Source organism: Rhinatrema bivittatum, chromosome 11 (genome assembly GCF_901001135.1).
Source record: "Rhinatrema bivittatum chromosome 11, aRhiBiv1.1, whole genome shotgun sequence".
In the NCBI taxonomy this organism is placed as follows: domain Eukaryota; kingdom Metazoa; phylum Chordata; class Amphibia; order Gymnophiona; family Rhinatrematidae; genus Rhinatrema; species Rhinatrema bivittatum.
This window is the reverse complement of record NC_042625.1, coordinates 77,222,408-77,244,511: the sequence shown is the minus strand read 5'-3', so window position 1 is coordinate 77,244,511 and position 22,104 is coordinate 77,222,408. Positions and strand designations below refer to the sequence as shown.

At 43.8% G+C, this 22,104-nt stretch overlaps 1 protein-coding gene and 1 non-coding gene across 4 annotated transcripts in view; both read right to left on the bottom strand.

Annotated features, from left to right (window-relative positions):
- Window positions 1-324: 324 nt before the first annotated feature.
- Window positions 325-22,104, bottom strand: part of LOC115073274 (homeobox protein meis3-like) — a 184,088-nt gene continuing 162,308 nt past the window's right edge. For 2 of the 3 annotated variants that reach the window (XM_029571574.1, XM_029571575.1), the window contains exon 12: window positions 325-1,149. In XM_029571574.1, coding sequence (XP_029427434.1) covers window positions 890-1,149 — 260 coding nt within the window. In that variant the 3' untranslated portion in view covers window positions 325-889. Of the gene's footprint in view, window positions 1,150-5,490; window positions 5,579-22,104 lie in introns of all 3 variants that reach the window. The other variant, XM_029571576.1, reaches the window with a different exon arrangement.
- On the bottom strand, window positions 2,191-2,317 carry LOC115073589. The gene has a single exon (XR_003852074.1). It is a non-coding gene; the product is annotated as a U6atac minor spliceosomal RNA (small nuclear RNA).

Sequence of the window (22,104 nt, the reverse complement as noted above, 5' to 3'; positions counted from 1 at the left end):
ATATACATACAAAAAGATTCATATCCATTTGCTTATATACATATAAACAAACACATTCAGATCCCTGTATCTGCAAACACCCAGACCTATATACATACACACACACATAGACCCATTTATGGGTAGACATGCTGCTCCTTCAGATGTGACCAATGATAGGTTGTATCTGAAGAATGGACCCAGGAGACCTGGAATGTTCATATACAGCATCATCTTTTGGATAATTATTATGTTGGGCCAATTAAACATGTCAGAATCTGGAAAGAATATCTCTTTGTCCATCTCTTACCCCTACCACCTACAAACACATTTACAATCACAATACAGAATTTTCAAATTTTTATCATAAAAAAACAGAAAACAAGACAAACAACAACCAAAAAAAATGTACAAGTTAACTTAGTTCCCATTCTGAGTGACAACATAAAAAAAACTTTCATTGTTTTTCAGTTCATATGTTCAACAGCTCCACACAATATTTAGAGATTTCAGGTGCTTTTAAACTTGGTCCATTCGACAAACAACAGAGAAAAAAGGTTCTTCCCCTATTTTAAATACCACCAGGAAACAAGATCCTGGACCAGTCTGGGTGCAAAATTCAAGCCCCATATTTGCCAAAGTCCAGCTTTTAATTAATATCTTTTTTTTTTTTCATTATTAGCTTTCTCCCCTAGTTGCAGGCTTGCATGATGCTTTCCTTTCTGCATTGGTCATGTAAAAAAGTTTTCCTCTTTATTAAAAAAAAAAAATAAATTGCCATGTGATCTTCCGCTGGCACTGGTTTTCCCCACTGAAGTGCATGCAGCTTTTCCACAGCTGTGGTCAGGGTTGGTGCTGGTGAATAGGGGAGGGAAGAAAAGGTGAGAAGTGGTGGGATGAGGTCCTCTTTTTAATGCGCATGAATATCCCGGGCTCGCCCATTCACAATGGTCTCTTCAGAACCCTGTGCCGTCGTGGTGTGATGGGGGGATGATCCAGTCGGCAGTGTCACAGCAGAACGCTGGGAGTGCCCGGGCAGATATGTGTGGAGGGATGGTCCATGTTGCAGTCTGGCTGGGTGCAAGGCCATTTGAGGGGGCGTGTGCCCAGGCTGCATGAATCCTATGCCCATAGCTCCAATGGGGTACTCTCCTGGCATTGGTTGGAAGGCTGAAAGACAGGAAAAGAAAAAAAAACATTAGTGAGATCATTGCTGTAATTCCAAAGAAGTATCATATTCAGAGAGTAACTTCTAGTTGGGTTCATTGCCTTCAAAACCCCATACCTCTATGTTTAAGCAACATAAACAGCACATGTTTACTCAACAATTCAGTCAGAGGTTACAGCTAACAAAAGCAGGAATGTCCCTCTCATTTCCTCCTTAGCTCCATTTTCAGGTGGAAATGAGTCTCTGCAAGCTTTTAAAAACCTCATTTGGTCCCTTTCACTACTCTGGTGATTAATAGGACGGGGGGCTGCAGCTCTGCATGTCATCAGAAGACTGTACTGCTAATATTTTCCTTCCCATCCTACCCTGAATCTAGGTCAGATGTGAAGCTGGCATAGCCAGCCTTTGGGGAACATATTTTTAAGAATGGGATTGTGGAAACAAGCCACACACATTTTTTATTCATATACAAATTTCCAAAAAATTTAGATCAGTGTTGGATTGAAAAAGAAAGGAAAAGCAGGATTAAGATTTGACGAAGGGAGTGTTCAGTTAAGAAACAAGCGGGTTGATTATTTTGAAAAATGAAGGCAGTACACTGCCACAACCAGATGTTAACAGTAGAGCTGTTTTAGTGCCTGGGGCAGGCAAGCATATTTGTGTTTACACCTTTAGCCCTGCTTCTTTCTTCCCTCTCCCCCAACCTGGATGGAAGGAGGAGAGTGCATTCATCCTGGCTTTTCATCTGATGCCAGCCCCACCCATTTCAGTGCCCTGTATGGCTACACCTCTCTCTCTCTCTGGTTACCCCTGTGTATTCTGATATTTGTAGACCTGTTTCTTCCTTAATAAATCATCTTTCTCTGTGCTTTAATTTTCTTTGCCTTTTTTTGTCAGCACCTATTTTTATCTTGAGGTTATCTGCCACATGTATTTGTTCCGGAGGGAGAGGTACTTTGTGTTACGTAATCCCTGAGTGGGAATTGAACTCTGGCTCACATGGTTTAGGGCTTATTGTTCTGACCACTAGACTACTACTCCACTCCAAAACTTGGTTATATGTCACAAAGTAAGTGGTAATGCCTTAACCATATGCGTGTTGTAAAGGCCATGAGGACCTCTTCATCCTTATCAAGGGGAGTGCTAACCTTCTCTCCTTTCATACAACACTATGAAACTTAACTACAAGTCCCAGAAAGCATTTCTGGTGAGTTGTGGAGAGACGTGGGAGCATTTTATGAAAGAGTTCTCTACATCTATCTAGTTGTTTCATGGGATCTGTAGCTGCAAAACAGAGTATAAGCTTTTAAGGCTGCTCACTCCTCATTCCAAGCCAACTGCCTTTTTTTTTGGAGGGGAAGTATATAACTGAAACCCAAAAGTTCCAAAAGCTTAATCATCTCAAAAATATTAAGCACCTGACCTGACTGTAGGCTTTGCAATCCATCCAGGCAACCTATGCATGCAGCACTGTGCTCGGCTATAGCATCCCCATGTCCTTTATGGAACAGTGAAAGTCCTGTAATGTTGGGGCTGCCATGGAGATTGGTTCATTGGTTGTGGAACTTGATTGCCCAGCATACTAGGAGTCAGTTCTGGAAAATCTTACTATTTCTTCCAGTAAACATGCAGGTACTGGGTGCCATTATGACCTTTTGTGGAATCTCTTTTTGAGAATTACCCAATGAAAAATTCCAAGAAAAAGAGAGTAATAGGTCAGTACCTCATTCAGTAAAGCGAGCATTTGGGTTTTGTTGTGTTTTGTGTTTCAGGTAGAATAGCCAAGTCATTTCATCCCTCCTGTTGTAAATGTACATTCTCAGTCCATATTAGATCCAGATCACAAAAGACCAAGTCTTACTTGCCCAGGGTATCCTTGGTTAGTTGTCCCTTGGTTAATTTGTCTCCTTCCTCTGTTCCCAGTAAGTTTGTACAAAAGCACTTATCCCCATCATAACATTATTAGAAAGAGCTGGGCAGGAGAGATGGAAGGGGCTCAGCAGGAGAGGGACACTAGATATGAGGGAGCTAACATCTAATGTACTGAGAAGGTAAGTATGGTGCAGAAAAGTGATAGCTGAAATCACAGAGAGATGAAAGCTGGGCCCTTGGAGCATATTGCACCTGGGAGGGAGGCAGGGAGGATTTGATGAATGTCTTGAGGGATTCAGCAAATGAAGCGGAAGTTGCATTATTTATATACTGACACACCATGCTCTAGTCTCACCTTAAAGGCTACAGCACTTTCCATGCCATCAACAAGGAAAGACATTTCAGAAGAGGAAGAGAGTATCCCATTAAGTTTGGTTATAAGAATTCTTTACTCTGGTTCCGTGGATATTTTGTATAATGCCATCAAAAGTGATGGTGCCATCTTTGCTGTCCTGCAGGTTTTTAAAGTCTCACCTGTACATCTATATGCACCCATCACAGTATGTTCATCTACCTGAAGCCAGCAGACCCCTTTGGCAGGACTGTCTACCACCTGCTAGACCGCTCTCCGTTCTGCTCCTTTACATGTTCACCTACTGCCAACTCATTCACACTGAAACATCCAGTCGCTTAAGTTAAGGAAACATTTTGAGCATCACAGTCCATAAGGTGCTTTTTATTTTCTATTTATTTATTTGATACCTTGTCATTTTGAAATGTGAGATTAAAGTAGTAAAGAAAGAACTATAAGGACGGAAGAGAAATAACAAGGACAATTTCCGTGATGTTCACTATTGTCTCTGGTCAGATTATGTTGTAACCTGGTGGCAGGATACAACATATTTTGCTGTTATTGCTGCTATTTCTCCTGTTCCCTTAAGGATTATAGTGGGTTTTTCCTGCTTATTCTTTTGTGGGAAATCTTATTTTCTCTGTCAGCTATGGGAAATGTGCACCTCTGCTATCTTACTAGTAGCACAGTACAGAAGGAAATGCTTTTATTTATTTATTTCATCATTTTTATAAACTGTCTCCCTAGCAAACAAGCTGCCCAACGTGTAATACATTTGTTTCTATTGCTCTAGTGTTGCATTTTAGGCAGTTTGGCTTCTGGGAGTCTCCATTTCAGTTTTCATCTTCATGTTTCTATTTCTGTTTTGAGTCACATTCTGTATTTCAGGGTCTGTCTGTGTTCTGGGTGTATAACCAACAAAATGTATTCTGCTAGCATGTAGTTTCTGTTTGCTCTGTGCTGCCATATCTCCTCCTATAAAATGTCAGAATTTATGGTCTCTGGAGACTGTGGTGTGGGCAAGATACTGAGTCACTACAGCCAATCTAAGCCAGGTCAGTGCTGCAGTCCAGGGCCTGAGGTTTGCATAAAGAATCAGCTATTATTGCTCCATACAGGACAAGTGTCTCATAAGGAATTCAGGGTGAAAGGGGGCAGAGGTGTCAGAAAGAGAGAGAGCCTGAAAGGAAGCTTCAGAGCTTTCATTGTAGTTCAAGCATGGGCTGGTGAAGGCTTGGCGACCCATGCTTAATAGCAGTCTGGCAGCCAGAATATCCGTGTACCCGGGCAGTCAGTCTGATTGGACACGGTGGCAGTGACTGCGTACTTAACCAAACTGCTCTCGATTAGTGCTTCCAAGGGGTTCCAGACCCCTCATCTGTAGCTAATGTTCAACGCTCTCTCCCATTGATTTACTAATTTACTGCTGTTCACGCTCCTTAGCCATGGCGTAGGGAACTGTGTTGAGCCAAGCCTGGAGTGCATCTTGAGATGTGTAGCTAAGCAGCACAGCTCCACGCACCTCCCCTGAATTTCTGAGCCGGGGGAGGCTTCAAGCAAACCCCTTAGCTCTCCACAGTCTGGAGCTACTGTGTCAGGGATTACATATGACACTAGTCAGTTTCTAAAATGTTTGTGTGTAATATGTAGGATAGATGACACAGCTATATATGGATGGTATCTCTCTTCATAAAATCTCAAACACACACACACGTGCACTCCACCACATAAAGCAATTCTATCTCCTACTGTTGGCCCTAATTAAAGATGGACAGACTTGACTCTGAAGGAAAATAAGCACCTGGGAGTCACACCCAATAGGTACAAGATGTTTCTAAAGCTGTGTATATGACAGATCTTGAGGCAGAGGAGCCAAAATGGGCCACTGGTGCCAGCATCCTTTATCTCCCCTGAGTTGTGATGTGTTTCCAGGTGTATTTGCAAGAGGTGTACTGAGCTAGCAGGAAAAGAAGAGAAAGCACTAGGGGTCAAAGAGAAGAAATGAAATGAGAGGCTGGGAAAAAGAAGAATACATTGGGGGACAGATGAGCACAACCAAAAGATATAAACACCATGCCCCCTTCCAAGAAAAAAAATACACAGCAGGGAGGGTACTTACATCCCCCAGCGTCAGTGGCGAGGTTGGGGCTACATGTAGTGCCACTGCCCCTCCATTCCCATAGTCATGCCCATTGCACCCATGGCTCCTAGGAGGAAGAGACATATCTGAAACCACACTCAAAGCAACGAAAGCATGCCACTAACATCCTGCCCAGGCTGCTTCTCAATACCAGGCACATGGTGTGCACAAGATGGACAACAGCAGAATCTGGTAGTATAAAGAAAATCCCATGGCCCTTCCTAATGGGGGAAGAACTGAGCAAGAACTGTGCTCTTAGATACTCCATTGAACTCCTATCAACACTCAACCTTCATGTTCTTTCTTCATACTAATAAACATTTCTATTCGGAATGTCTGCTACTCCACATCTCACAGGCATATTGGACTAAATTATAATTAGCTGATAGCTTGCTTCCATTTAACACCTGCATAAGAATTCATGCTTTTGTATGTCATCCTTCAACCAAATGGAAGTTGCTTTGCCATCCACAACTGAAACAATATAAACCGAAGACCCAAGAGACACTAAGATGGACAACCCATTTCAGGTTGCTACTTCCTAGCATGATAGTAGTTTCTGTATTGACAAGCAGGCATGAAACAGCCATAATGCATGGGTGACATCATCCGACAGTGCTGACATTGATCCAGTGTAGAAGTCTTACTGGTCATGCATAGACGTTCCCACGCATGTATGCTGCCTTGTGAGCCCCTCAGTCTCTCTTCGTCTGAGCTACCACACAGATGTTATCCCAGTTTCTCTCTTCATATTTTTTATTTTTGGCCTAATCTGCCTCATTGCTTCTCTTTATTTTTACTGCTGCTTTGTAGCTCCTGAACAGAACTTTTCAGTACTTAAAAAAAAAAATTGTGGAAAAGCCAAGGCCAAAAAACACAGTTTCAAAGCCTGCATTTATGGGCATCATATGTCCATTATGGACATGCATTCTGCCTGCTATTGCTGACTGAGCCTGGATTATAACTGCCAACTGCTACAGCTGTGGTCGTATGACCTCTAAGGCACAACAGTATCGTGTCTGGAAGATGAGGGCACTATGGAAGGCACAGGTGGGTAAGAGTACAAGGCCTCGGTGCGAGGCTGAGCAGTGGAGCCACTCCTCTTCCAGGACAGAGATATTATCAGACTCTCAATACAAGAAGTCTAGGCAGGATCCTGCTTTCTCTTTCCCGCAAGCACAGGAAAGCTCCCCCACCCCCATGATGCCAGTTCCCAGATCTGTGATAGGCCTGGAATCTATACTCGAAATCAAGCTTTCAGAAGTGGCATACCAAAGGGTGGGTGGGCAAAGCCCCAGGTGTTGGACTGTGGTGGGTGCCAGTTGAGCAGCCCATTAAGGGATCAACTCATTTTCTGCTTGTTCCTAAAATAAATTGTCAACAGAGAAAGTACGTTTGCTTACCTGTGAACAGTTTTCTCCATAAACAGGATGAATCAACCAACTACCTCTTTAAACCTTAAGCTGTAGGAGAGACTGAGAGGCTCACAAAGGAACTCCTGCACATATTCCGTAAGACTTTTACTGTGCTCTGAGAGCTAGGTCCATTTTGATACCATCACATGATGTCATCCATGAGTTATGGCTGAGTCATCCTGCTGTCTACAGGTAAACAAACTTGCTGACAATATGGAAGAAACTTATGTTTGATTTGCACCTTGCCTGCCTGCTGCATGCCTCCCTTTGCTGATCTAACTAAGAAAAATTATAATTTCTTTAGCAAAATGGAGGACAGAGAGAGCTACAAAGAGAAATTCAAGCAATTATACTTTTATTCTAAAACCTACCTTGTGGTGTTTAAAGCTATTGTGTCATTTTGCTTAATTTTTCAGAAGGGGAAATTAAATGGGACAGTAGCCTATAAGCTAAAATAAGACACTATTTCATAATCTCCCTGATGGCCTGCTTGGCTGACTCTGATCACTGCTGCCCTCACAGCCTTTGCAAGATACAGGAGAACACTTTTGGGTGAGTGTTAGTCTGGTGTAGCAAAAATGAAAGAGGTGGGTGGACACTGTCCTTGAAAGCTCATGCCTCAATAAATTGGATTGTCTGATGAAGTGGGCTTTGTCCTTGAAAGTTCATGCCTCAATAAATTGGTTAGTCTATAAGGTGCCACCCACATCTAGTCATTTTGGGGCGAGTAAGTTTTCCAAAAAAGTTTTCCAAAAAATGAAATTTGTCTTTCTAACAGAGAGACATCTGGCTTAGACCTAGAGTAATCAAATCTCTATAAATATAGCGAAAATAGCACTAATAGCTAATTTGCAGTCTGTCTTATTACATAGGTAAATAATGCCCGCTGCATTGTGTCAATGCATGGCACATTGCGTCACTGCATGCAATGTCATTTTTTATGCAGCTAGTGTAAATTAGTGCGCAGTGCATTATTTTTTCAATTTATATATTCCAACTTCCTGCAGATGCCACTCTGAGGGTGTGTCAGGCTTGGGAGAGAGAGAGGAGTGGAGAGGAGAGTTGGTGAGTGGTTTAATGGGAGTAGGAGCTTTTTCTGATTCTATTACCTGAGTGCGTTTTCTGGTCTTCTGTTGCCATCTGTTTCCCTTTACCATGGTCTTTTGTCTTCTTTGTTGGAGTGAAAATTTTTGTTAGTCCAGTTTGTCTTTCTGTCTTTTGGTGTGGAGGAATGTTGGTGGAGGAGTGAGGAGTAGTGTGAGTGGAGGAGTGTGGAGGACTGGTGTTTGTAGTGAGGAGGAGTGAGGAGGATGGAGAGTGAGAGGCATGGGGAGAGGAGGGCCAGGAGGGAGGTGGGAGAATGAGGACAGGAGTGTTAGGGGAAGGAGTAGGAATAGGGACAGGAGTAGAGATAGGAGGGAAGATAGGAGTAGAAATAGGAGGGAAGAGGTAGGAGGAGGGAGGAGGGGGAAGGGGATAGGCAGGCGAGGGAGGAGGATGGCAGGCTAGGGATAGAGAGAGGGCAGAGGGAAGGGAATTGGCAGGGGGGGGGGAAGGAGAGAGGGAGGGAGAGTGAGGAAAGGGAGGACACTACTCTGGAAGCAGAAGTGGCACCCCTTCTGGCAGCCAGGTAGCAGGATGCCCTCATTTCAGGGCTATCCAGGAAAATGAAATGGTCATTGTAGAGGTCCTGGAACATTATGCCATGCTGTTTGGTAACTGGGCGGCCAAGACCTCAAAGGTATCCAAGAGCCAGATCTGGTGCAACATAGCTCAGGGCATTTCCAAGCACAGCGGAGTCCAACGAAGTGGGGAGCAGGTGACCCACAGGTACCGTGACATCAAAGAGCAGGTGAACGCCAAGGTGGCAGCCAGAAATAAATACATATGGCGGACTGGAGGAGGAGCCCCTTGTCCCATCGTCCTCACCCCCATGGAGGAGCGCCTCGTGCAAAGGCTGGGATCAGATGTCTTTGAGGGCATGACTGAGTAGCTGGACACCATGCGAGCTGCAGCCGGTAAGTTGACCTCACCTGTAAATGGTCAGGCAACAACGGGTATATACATCATTTGGCATAAGGTGCTCACAATGCTAAGAAGCAAAGTACACCTCTGATGCCAAATGAAAAACGGATACTTGCTGCCATTGGTTCTTATGACTTATGTTTTGTTTCCACAGCTCTCGCCCACGAAGCTGCTAGTCCCAACCAGAAGCCCCAGGGACCAGCAGCCCTTTTGCACAGGCCCTTCCTGATGGATGCCCAGACCCAGGTGAGAGAGGAGGAGGAGAAGTAGCAGCAGCAGCCACAGGCTCAGAAGCAATTGCAGATGCTGGAAACTCCGGATTCACCCAGCCCACTCAATGTATCCCACATCCTCTCTGGCTTCATGGAGGAACAGAGCCTTGAGTGGAAGCGAATAGATTTATCACAACTTCGAGCCAGCACACCACAGCACCAGCCTGAAGCACCATACCCTTGGCAGGAACAGCCCAGAAGCCCAGTCATGCCATATTTGGAGGCCCAAATTCCTGCACTCCACAGCACCTCTACCAGCATCGGCACCAGCACCAGCAACATCCCTGCCACCAACAGAGATGTCCATGCACAAACAGCTGGACCAGTTGGAAAGGAGGCATGGGGTAAACATCCGACACATACAGGCAGATCTAGTGCGCCTCAAGAGGGCTGTCAACAGGCAGAACCAGATCTTGCGAGATCAGACTGCCGCAAATATGTAGAATATTATGACACTGGCCACAACGGTCAATAGCAAGACGAACATACTGACGCAGATCCTGCTAAGGATGCCCGAGCAGCCATCTGAGTCTTTCCCAGCATCCTGGAGTCCACACCCCGCAGCAGTCCCCGGGCTGACAGACGCCCGAGGAGTAGGCCCCCAAAAGACATGCCCCCCTCAAGTGGTAAGCCACAATTTGGCAAGGGGCCATAAAGGCCCAAAGGTGGTGGCATCGAATGCCAAATAAGAAGAGTTGTACCAACAGTCCTAGACGGGCTTCTCTACAGAGTTCCTTTGCTGGCTAGATCAAAAAAGCTTGCTGGGCCCGTTCTCACTACAGAGATCCTGTGTCAGTTAGATGGAAGAAGCCTGTTGGTCTGTCCTCACTACAGAGTTCCTGTGCTAGCATGCAGAAGGGATGGTCTACTGTCAGCCATTATGGTCCAGCAGCCTAACTCTAAAGCGCTCCTTGATGCTCTGCAATATTCCATCCTCTTTGATGCAGCCTCCATTCACGGACCAGCTGCTGCCTCTTCTCATCATGTCTCATTTCCTGCTGTAGATGCTGGTGTCTCATCTCAGCTCATGCTGCTGCTGTATCTTCTCCTGGGCCTCCTGCCTCCATGCTGCTGTGTCTTCTCCTGGGCCTCCTGCCTCCATGGTGCGCTCTTTGTTCTTGGTCCTGCTGCCTCTATGCTGCGCTCTTTGGTCCTGGTCTTGCTGCCTTCATATGAACTCTGCTGCCTTGGCCCTTAGGCTGTCCCCTTGAGTGCACTCTTTTAACATGGACTGTCTGGGGCCTTCATTTGAACTCTGCTGCCTTGGCCCTTAGGCTGTCCTCTTGAGGGCACTCTTTCAACATGGACTGTCTAGGCCTTTTCCTAGCCATCACATAGCAAAACTGCTATCAGCTCCAACATTAGAGCTGATTTGTAGAGATGTGCATTGGGTTTTTTTTTTCGGTTCGGGCTTCGTTTTCAGGCCTCTGTGGGAAATTTCGTTTTTCACCGCAGTTCTTTTTTTTTTTTTTTTATGGGTCCCGATTTTCGTGTTAATGCGCGCTAACCATAGTTAAAGTTTAAACCATTTTAAAGTTAGCGCGCACTAACACTTTTGTTTTTCGGCACGTAAATCCTGTCCTGATTTGAAACACATTACATGAAGGGATTACATCAAATTTCCCTATAGCTTTTCTGAGCAAAACAAAGGCTATCATTGAAATTGTCTAATTAGCTATTAGGAGTGCCACTTCTGCTTTCTGTGGTCTTTATTGTAATCATGATAGTGCCAAAAGGATAAGATGCTAACTAAGCCTATAGATATGATACCATTTCAAACAATAAATGTACAGGTCTGTACAGAATGTATTGTTCATATAATTTACAAAGTTTAGTAGGGATGTGCAGCAGGGATGGATTCGTCCCATTCGGTATTCGTATTTGTCGGGACCCAAATCCGTTGCATCCGGGGGACCCCGATCCGTTCATTAGTTACATACGTATTTGTTTCCCAAAAAAACCCCCTTCCCATCCCTTTAAATTTAATTAAATATAACTCCCCACCCTCCTGACCTCCCCAAGACTTGCCAAAAGTCCCTGGTGATCCAGTGAGGGTCCTGGAGCAATCTCCTGCACGTGGGCTGTCAGCTGCCGGTATTGAAAATGGCGCCGATAGCCTTTGCCCTCTCTATGTCACAGGGACTACCGGTGCCATTGGTCAGCTCCTGTCACATGGTAGGAGCAATGGACGGCCAGAGCCATCTTGTGCCTCAAGAGTCTTTGCCAAAAGCCCCTGGTGGTCCAGTGGGGGTCCTGGAGCTATATCCTGCACTCGGACCGTTGGCTGCCGGTATTCTCAAAACACCCCCAAGTGCGCCTTCCAGCTGAATTAAGGAAAGCTTAAAAAAACAAAAAAAACAAAAAAAAACAAACCTCCTGATCTAGCATAGCTTTGAGCACAAGTTCCACATTAAAGTCTACAAGTTCCACATTAAGTGTTTTAAGCCTTATTCCTTTTGAAATGAACACATTCACTATTCCTACCCTTAAATACACGAACTTAGAACCAAGCTCAATATACCAAATGACAAAACCTTAATTCCGATCATGACTTCACCCTTATCTCAATTCCTGGGTTTGATGACCTTTTCCATATTACTCATTAATATTCAATCCATCCAAAAAAAGGCTTCACTTTTCAGCGACATACTTACAGATGAATCCCCGGATATTTGTGCTCTAACGGAAACATGGCTAAAAAACACAGACATTGCCATCACAAACCAACTACCTATAAATACCTACAATATATTCTCTATACCTAGACCTAAAAAGAAAGGAGGCGGACTCCTCCTGGCTGCCAAAAAGAAATTCAATCTCACCCTACAAACCATTAATCCTCCGCCCAAAATCGAGATTGCACTATTCAAATCAAAAAATCTGCAAATATGCCTTATATATGCTCCTCCTGGCATTCTTGAAAACAACCCTTCTTTACTAACTGAATATATATCTAAATACATTAATATCGACACTCCTGCAATTATCCTTGGAGATCTTAACCTTCACTTCAACCGCTCCACTCCGACTTCAGCCTGTGAATCTATCCTCACCATTTTCAACACAATTGGTTTTAAACAATGGGTTGCTGGCCCTACTCACAAAGGAGGTCATACCCTAGATGTCATCTTCACGAACTCCTTTGTTAAAGTGGACTCTCCCAAATGCACTCCCGTACCGTGGTCTGATCATTTCCGGATTGATGCAAGATGCACTATTACAGGCAATCCCCATACTCCCCACGCAAATAAAAGAACAATTACTTACAGAAAACAATGCAATACTGAGGACATCGCTGAAGCCCTTTCAGAAGAATTTCAGAAGTTAGATCTCTCGGATGCCACTTCGGCTTGCTCCTCCTGGCATCATATCACTAGTAATATAGCAAATAAGCTCTGCCCTTTACTTACAAAAGAAATCAACTCTGAAAAGAAAGACAAAAAACCCTGGTACACTCCTGATCTTAAAAAATTGAAACTTGAACTCCGTAAAATTGAAAAGAAATGGCGCAAAAATCAAACACATACGTTACTTCAAAAATTTAAGTCACTCCTACATGAATACAGGAATAAGACAGATGAATAAAAAAAAAACTAATACGCCTTCAAGATCCACCAATACCAATTCAATCCACGAGCACTTTCCCAATATGTTGCTTCCATCATCACCCCCCAGCCATCTTTAACTCAGATAATGAGGACAGAACTAGATGCGAAACACTTGCAACATTCTTTCAGGACAAAATCAATGCTATCATGAACCGTATCTCTACCTCTCCACTGTCTAACCTCTCTATAAATGATACTACTCCACCTATTAATACTACAAATAAACTACCCACACACAATACAAATCTAAACAGTCCCTGCCTTGCTGCACTTACTAAATTTGAACCTACTACGATATTAGAAATTGAAGGGATTCTTAGAAAAACTAAACCAGCAACACACCTATTTGACATCATGCCTACTAAAACCCTCCTTGCCATTCCTTCTAGAATCTCAAAACCTATAACTAAGATTCTCAACAAATCCATTACTTCTGGAATTGTACCTGTACAACTCAAACACGCCATAATCAAACCAACATTAAAGAAACATGATTTAAACCCAACTGAAGCAGCAAATTTTCGCCCAGTATCAAATCTACCTTTTCTGTCTAAAATATTAGAGAAAGTGATTAACAAACAACTCACTGATTTCCTTGATGAAAATCATCTACTCTCCTCATTCCAATATGGATTCTGAAAGCACCATAGTACTAAAACACTTCTCCTAACACTCTCAGATACGTTCAAAGTGAAACTCAAGACTTGGCTCTTCCTACAAGCTTTCCCAGAGAGCTAAGAGCAGGAAGAATAACAACCCTCCCATCCCACAGCAATTTTGTAATGTTTATTTGCTTTATTTATGTGTTCTTAGTAGATCTTAGTTTGTATTCTACTTTATAATAGATTAACTGTTCTATATGTTCCATGTAAACCGCCATCTCGGCGATAGTTATCTCTGTTATCTGTGAACCGGAGTGATATGTATATTATACAGGAACTTCCGGTATATAAAAACCAAAAAAAAAAAAATAAATAAATACTATTCTGAAAGCTTTGGACACTGGTCATTCATATATACTCGCCCTTCTTGATATTTCGCCAGCATTTGACACTGTCAAACTGCCTCTCTCAAATTGGCATCACCGGCACTGCTCTATGTTGGCTCAAATCTTTTCTTAACGACAGAAAATACAGTGTAAAAATTGGACATCATGAATCCAAACCCAAAAATCTATTGCAGGGAGTACCACAAGGTTCTTCTCTTTCTTCCACGCTTTTTAATATCTATCTCACTCCCCTCTGCCAACTGTTGATGAAACTGGGTCTACCGCACTTCATTTATGCAGATGATGTACAGATCCTTATACCTATCAAGGACTCTCTTCCCAACGCACTCAAAACATGGAAGTCTGCACTGATGGAAATCGAGAATCTTCTAACGGAAAACTCATTGGCAATAAATACCAACAAAACTGAACTTCTCATCATATCGCTTCAAAACAACAATTTTACTAACCCTACGCAACAACCGCTATCAGTCTCACACTCTATACAACAAGTACGCAGCCTTGGTGTTATAATTGACAATAATTTTACACTGAAAAAATTTATCACCTCCACAATAAAAAATGGTTTTTATAAGTTTCATACTCTGAAAAGGATAAAACCACTTCTACACCCTAATGACTTCCGGACTGTACTACAAGCTACTATATTAGCTAAACTAGACTACTGTAACTCTATTTTACTGGGTCTACCGAAAAATGCAATACAGCCACTGCAGATGCTACAGAATGCAGCTGCACGACTCCTCACGAATACACACCGCCACGAACACATTACTCCAGCTCTTCAATTCCTACATTGGCTCCCAATCGGATTTAGAATAATCTTTAAAGTCCTCACCCTTATACATAAATCTTTATACAATTCAGACATGAATTGGTACTCTGAATGTTTTATATTCCACACTTCAGTCAGACCTATTAGAAAAATGCACCTGGCGAAACTAACTATACCTAAACATAAACAAATAAAACATGTCGCAACGAGAGAACGAGCATTTTCGAATGCAGGAATTAATCACTGGAATAAACTACCTACAGATCTACGCCAAGAACCATGCCACAAAAAATTTAAACAGAATTTAAAAACATGGCTCTTCAAAAAAGCATACAATTTGTGAACTCTATCCATGTTGTTTCTTATATCATATCATGACATTGTATAGAATTTTCCCATTCATTCTTTCAGTTTACTTGCCAAATACACTTAACATTCATTGGTAATATTTATTTCAAAATTTTCTAACTATAATAGTAATTATCAATCTATTAATCTTGAATTTTTAAGAAATCACTACTTAGTATGAGTACCCTCACATTCTGTCATAATTGAACTGCTATATCTATACTGATATTCTTGATCCCCTAGTACCCTACACCTCCTTGGAAGTATTGTTGAGTTTTATTGTGTATTATCCTAATATATTAGTTACATTATTACTGTTTACAAACTTGTTTCGCCTTAACTCAATTTTGATTGTAAAGCTGTTGCTAATTTAATGTTCTCTGTAAACCGAGGTGATGTTTGCTAACGAACCGCGGTATATAAAAATCCTTAAATAAATAAATATTCAAAATGGCGCCGATAGCCTTTGCCCTTACTATGTCACAGGAGCTGACCAATGGCACCGGTAGCCCCTGTGACATAGTAAGGGCAAAGGCTATCGACGCCATTTTGAATACCGGCAGCCGATGGCCCAAGTGCAGGAGATTGCTCCAGGACCCCCGCTGGACCACCAGGGACTTTTGGCAAGTCTTGGGGGGGTCAGGAGGGTGGGGGTTTATTCATTAGTGATACGTTGTATTCGTGGGGGTTCGCCATACATTTTGTGACCCCCCTCAAATACAACGAATGTGGCATATACGTTGCAGATTGCCAATACGTTGCAAACAAATGCACACCCCTAATGTTTAGTGCTATTTGCTATCTTGTCCTTGCAGATTGTGATTAGCTAAGAGTTTCACTTGAATTCAAACAGTGGACTACATGTCTTCCCTAATAAAATGGTCACTGGTTTGAAAAATACACTTCCTGGTTGGCTCCTTTCATTGTGTGGTTTTTGTGTTAAGGGTTCACTAGGTACAAGGTTTGCCCTCCACATGACTGTGCATGCTAGAATGCCCTTGCATATTCCAAGTAGCCACTTATCTAGCAGGCAAGGCTATATGGGCTAGGCCATACAACTAGGGAAGAGGAGTGAGGGAATATTGTCGTGTCAAGAATGCCCACAGGCCAACATCAGAGGCCTAGAGGGCTGCTGTTGCTTGGCACCAGGCAGACTTCCACAGACTGGCTGGCACCCCTGTACTGGCATGGCTTGGGGGTCTGTATAAAACGTGTAAGATAAGGATGACCTTACATGTAGTATCAAATTCCCGAAGGCAGCCCACTAGAGGGATGGCAGTCAGTCTGTGGAAGTCTGCCTGGTCTCAAACAACAGCAGCAGCCCTCTAGGCCCTCTGCTCTTTGCCTGTGGACTTTTTCGACAAGTCACTACTCCTTCACTCCTCCTTCCTAGTTGTCACACAGCAGCTGACACTCTGTTCCAACAGTCATCAAGTACACAGCGGTGTCGAAGGGAATGATTGGTAAGTGTACAAGTGAAGCGCCGAAAGTGCTAAGCAAAACCTGTCCCCTAGATTCTACAGCAGATATGGCCGCACCACCTCTATGTATGTACAAGAAAGCTATTGACCTACATATGGCAGAAAGAAGGTAGCCCTATCCTGCCAGCGTACACAGAGAACAGAGTGAGTGTCCAATGATGTGGCCTGTGGTGGCAGCTTCTATGGCTACTGTGCATGATATGATCAACAGAGAGGAGGCTAAACAGTCCAGGACTGGAAAAAGCTCTCAAATAGGACTACCGCCAGGCTTCTTGCACCTGCCAAGCAAACCAACTCCACCCACACACACAACCTCCTGGACCGGATATCTCACTACATGCTACCACTAAACACTCATCCAAACCATTCATCTGAATCAGCCCAACATTATTGCTATTAGGTGGTCCTTCCCACTCCATGTTCCTGCCATCCCAGCATACCCACATTCAGTGGACAGCTTCTTAACACCCACTTCCTCCCTCCCTAAAGTAGCACGCCTCAGTGACAGCTTAAGCTTTGGTAGTCTGCACCCCCCCCAAATAACTGGACTATTAGGCCCACTCCAAGTACTAGGTGGAAAAGCCTCTGTGCATTACCGGCAATTATCAACTAATACACACACTTGTAAGACTGCATATTTGATGTGTGATTCTGGCAAGTTTCACATCTCCAGCCCTCTCTCAACGGTAGGTATGAACAGTGAATGATCTAAGGGAAATTTTAGAGTACAAGGCCTGAGACCATGCATATTGCAGCCCATATGGCGCCCCTTCTCAAGATTGCAAGCACTCTATCACTGGTGTCCAAAAGCAGTGTGTGCAAAATGAATGCACACACACTGCCTGCTCTGGAGTATGAATTGCTGTGGTAAGGGAGGGGCCTCCTAGTGCAACAGCACCCCCACAGACAGAGATTGACAGAGGGTAGCACAGCACGTCACTCACCAAGTCGCACACTGACACACTTAACTTTTGAGTATGGACTACCTGCAGTACTTTGTACACCTACACATGGGTAATACGTATGTTCCTGGAATGTTTGGCATCAAACAACATTGAGGTGTGTGCCAGCTTGTCCATAACTGCTAATGAGGTAGTCAGAGTCCTTCCTCAGCACTGATAATGTATACCTGGCCACATAAAACACATCTGTCAGAGGCATATATGATACCTACTTTATCTGAGGTACTGACATGGGCCCTTCAAGGCCTTAGATGGCCCTAAATGCATGTCTGGCAAGAGAACAACACAGAAAGGCCATCAGCCATCATGCCAACCACTTGAAACCTCTGGGAGCAGTAGGCCTATATATTTAGCACTGTATGCTGTGTACTATGGAGGCAGTTTGTAGGCTTATGAAGTCATCAGCTGACAACAGTTTCTCTAGCCTTAATGCTTTACACAGAGCAGATCATTGAAAGTGTAGGAGCACACCTGCCCTGCTCACCACTAACTGTAAAAATGACTTTGACTACATGAGGCACAGCGTAGGGGTCAGCAGCTCTTCCTGATTCCCCACAAGTCATGACAGACGTGGATCAGCAAGGGCCTGCAACTATTAAACCACAGAAATGTGGAGTGACGTTGTAAACGGATCTATCTACAGGCTGTTTGGCGCAGGAGTGCTCAGCCTATATGCTTTAAAGGCTGGTAATAGATCGCACTAGGACTGTAAGAGATACTAGCTATTGCTCAAAGCAAAATACTCTGTATATTGTCTGGGTACATTCATATGTACATACAGCTGCACCACATGACCATCAGTGAGCCATAACTGTCAAGGGCCTTGCAGCACCCAGACATCTCAATATCTCTGTCAGGCTAGCTATGATGGGTGATTTAAAGGCAGGAGTTTCAAACACATCTAACTGTTGGCTTCTATGACATCAACCTTTGCTCAGGAGAGATGTGTGTGCTCCTAAGAGTCATTAGAAACTATACAGTGATGGTGACATCTCCGAGCTCATAGGAAAATACAAGTGAAGGCAAGACACCATCTAATTCCCAATCCTGCCTTCACAGAGCCGGATGTGCATCCTGTGTTGGCTCACTGAGAAGCTAACTGAACCTACATGACATCACAGTGGCCAAGGCCCTCACCTTCTGCACATTATAATTTACAAATTGCATAGGTAGGTATAGTATAGTGCATGTGTGTCAGGGTGCAAGCAACCACCAAGAGGTATGCTACCTCGAAGGATCTATGCGCATTGTGGGAATGGTACCAGGTAGCACAGGCTCTTTGTCCAAGGCTGTAAGGGAAGGCATGCTACTAGAGCACACTGATGTCAGCAAAAGAGTTGCCAGCTGGCTCTAGTTTTCAGGACAGGTAAATCCTGTCCTGATTTGAAACACATTACATGAAGGGATTACATCAAATTTCCCTATAGCTTTTCTGAGCAAAACAAAGGCTATCAATACCTGCATGCATGGGAGTAAGACCAGGACTGGATCAACATATCCAGGAAATCTGGATCCAGTTGGAAAACCAAGTCAGCAGTGGCTCTAAAACTGGTGATGCAGTGGTGGCAGCTGTGTCTTGGCACGCCCATGTGACAGTAAGCTGACCCAGTACAGGTGTATAACTTCACATGTATATGTTTGTCAGCCAAGGAAAGAGGCAGTAAAATGGGAATTCTTGTCACTGAAACCTTTAACTGTCTACCTGTACCTTTAGGCTGTGCCTTTAAGCTTCAGAGCTATTTGATATTTACAGCATTTCTAGAGCTGTAGCTCTTCATGCTCGAGGACCAGTTGGGGTGGCATCACACTTGTGGCACTATCTCATCCACATGTGAATACTAGGATGGGGTCCGCAGGGGAGGGCCGGCAAGCCACAGCGCGCGAGCTTGGCCAAACTATGAACACTGTGTTGGCAGTCGTTCACAAACTCATGTGCCAGACATGCCTCTTTTAGTGTCACTATGAGGCAAAACGCATTATGGCAGCCACATGTATTTTATGTCATCTTTACTTTCACAACTGTTTTTCCAGTACACTGTACGACTCCATTGTCAAGATGAATCCTGAGTAGGCTCGGCGGCGCGCACAAGACCTGGGACGCATGTAAGTCCCGGGGCTTTTCTGGGGGGCGTGTCAGGGGCGTGTTGGGGGTGTGTCGCAGCCGGCACGTCATCGGGGGTGTTCCGGGGGTGAGGCCGCGGGCGTGGTTCCGGCCCAGGGGCTTTTCGGGGGTGTGGACATGGCCTCCAGACCAGCCCCCGGATCGGAACATGGCGCGCTGGCGTAACTTTTGAAATAAAGGTGGGGGGGGGGGGGAATTAAGGTCGGGGGGTGGGTTAGTTAGGGGACGGAAAGGGAAGGTGGGGGGCGCCGGAAAGAAAGTTCCTCCTGAGGCCGCTCCGATTTCGGCTATGAGCGTATCTTTTAAAATCCGGCTTACTTTTGTTTGCGCCGGTTGCGCGAACAAAAGTAAGCGCGTGTGTAATTTTTAAAAATCTGTCCCTATATGTTTCATGGCTGTTGAAATAGAGACAGGTTTAATACTAGGTCTAGAAGGGCAGGAAATGCAGGGCTTCCCAGCTAAATTCTCAGCAACATGGAGCTTCCAAAGAAAATCTTCCATCTATGAATTATCTTCTATTTCAATTTTAGCATGTAAGTTTGCTTTGAAAATTATCCCACAAAAACTATCTGCACAAATTTATTATACCTGCTACTTTGTGCAGGAAAAGGTTTTGGAGAAATTTAGGTACATATTTTTAAAAATTGAAAAGTATACACGTAAATGCAAACCCTATCCAGACTCCACCCCCTGGAATACCTCTCTACTATACGCTTAAAATTACATGCCTATCAGCCAGGCAGTTTTCAAAAAGGTCATTTCTGCAGATAAAGTACTGTTTTATCTGCAGAAGTTCCTTTGAAAACTACCTTCTATGAGAGAAATTTTATAAAAACCTGCATTAATTATGTATTGCCTTCATTCATAATCTACGCCAGTTTTCAATGCGAATTTATGCACATAAATGTGTTTTTAAAATTATCCCTAAGAATGTTCACAAACTAAGCTGCTCAAACCTACACCTGCTGTTTGCAGGACATAACTTGTACGTGCTCCTTTTGATTTAAAAAAGTATGAGGTAAATTTTAAAAGAGATGCGTGCACCAAACTCGGGAGATGAGCACGTATCTAGCACATGTGCTCGTTGACCCGATTTTATAAACTGGGAGGATGTGCGTGCATGTGCCGATGCACGCACATCTCACATCAGAGAAAAAAGAGGTATGATGTGGGCGGGGCATTGGTGTTCTGTGACGTGGCCAGGAAATGTGTGCACAAGTACTTTTGCACATGGGTGCCCACCCAGGTCCAGTGCCACATAAGTTTACTTCTGCTATGGAAGAGGTGTAAATTAAAAAAAAACCAACCAAACTACAGGCATCCCTGAGGAGTTTAAGGGGTCTGAGGTAACTGGAGAGAGTGTGGGCTTAAAGACCCAGGGGGGTTTGGAGGACCTAGCTCTAGACTGGCTGAACTGGTGGATGAACTGGTGAAACTGGTCATGGCATGGACACGCACCTGCTATAAAATTCCCCCACTTGCATGGTTCAAACCCGACTTTATGTGGCTGCATGCACTCACTTGTAAAATTAGGTGCTCACGTACACGTGCTTAAGCTATTTTATAACATAAGTGTGTATGTTACAAAATTGCCACATCTCTAGGTGTGCACCAGTGCACATATGAACATGTATGTTTGCACACCCATTTGAAAGTTACTATCCCTGAGTGTAAATTATGCACATAAATCCCAAAATCTCCCCCAATGCTGCACCCTGGAACACCTATTTTTGTGTACATAAAAGTATGAGCAAAACTGGGTTACACACATACTTTTATGTGCATAAAGTCCAGGTAATTTTATATCAAGCCATTTATGCACAAGTTTTATGCATGTAAATAGCTTTGAAAATTACTCCCTACAAGCAGAAAGATATAACCTACTTTTCTTACGGAAATCAGAACTAAAATTCCATACATGCAGTGAGGCAAAAAACCAGGACTGAATTAGCCTGTTCAGGTTAACATGTGTGAACTGATAACCACAGAATTTTTGTATTGCTGATAACATATGATACCATTATAAAATGAAAGTAGGGAGGGAGTCTCATCTATCGTCCAATCTACTGGCCAGACTCAAGATGCACATGTAGTGGGTTATGGAGTGAGTTATTGCAGGCTTGGACTTCTGTACAGGCAACTGCCTAGGGTGCCAGATTTTGAAGGGGCCAAATAACAAGGCAAAAATGGAGCCTTCTCCCCCTTGCTTTAGGGCAGTATGCCAGCACATTATCAAAGGGGCCACACTGTGGCATTCTGCATATAGGTGCCAAACTCTTAAATCCGGCCCCAAGTCATAGTCTGTGGCCTCTGACCGAGGAGCTTGCCAAACAAGATGAAATTTTGGAAAAACCCTCGGTAGTTGTGGATGAAGGCACATGGTGATGCTGATTCCATTTGAGCTGGAATCCCAAACCAACAGGAGGAGAGTGCTAGACCCCCACAACAAATAAAATAGATGAGGAGGGGAGGGGGAGAGGGAAGTGCCTTTCTGCATGCAGGAATGGAGTTCATGCTTACCCTTACTCACAAGGAGCCAAGAAATCCTCCAAGCAGCCCATGACAATAGGAAATGA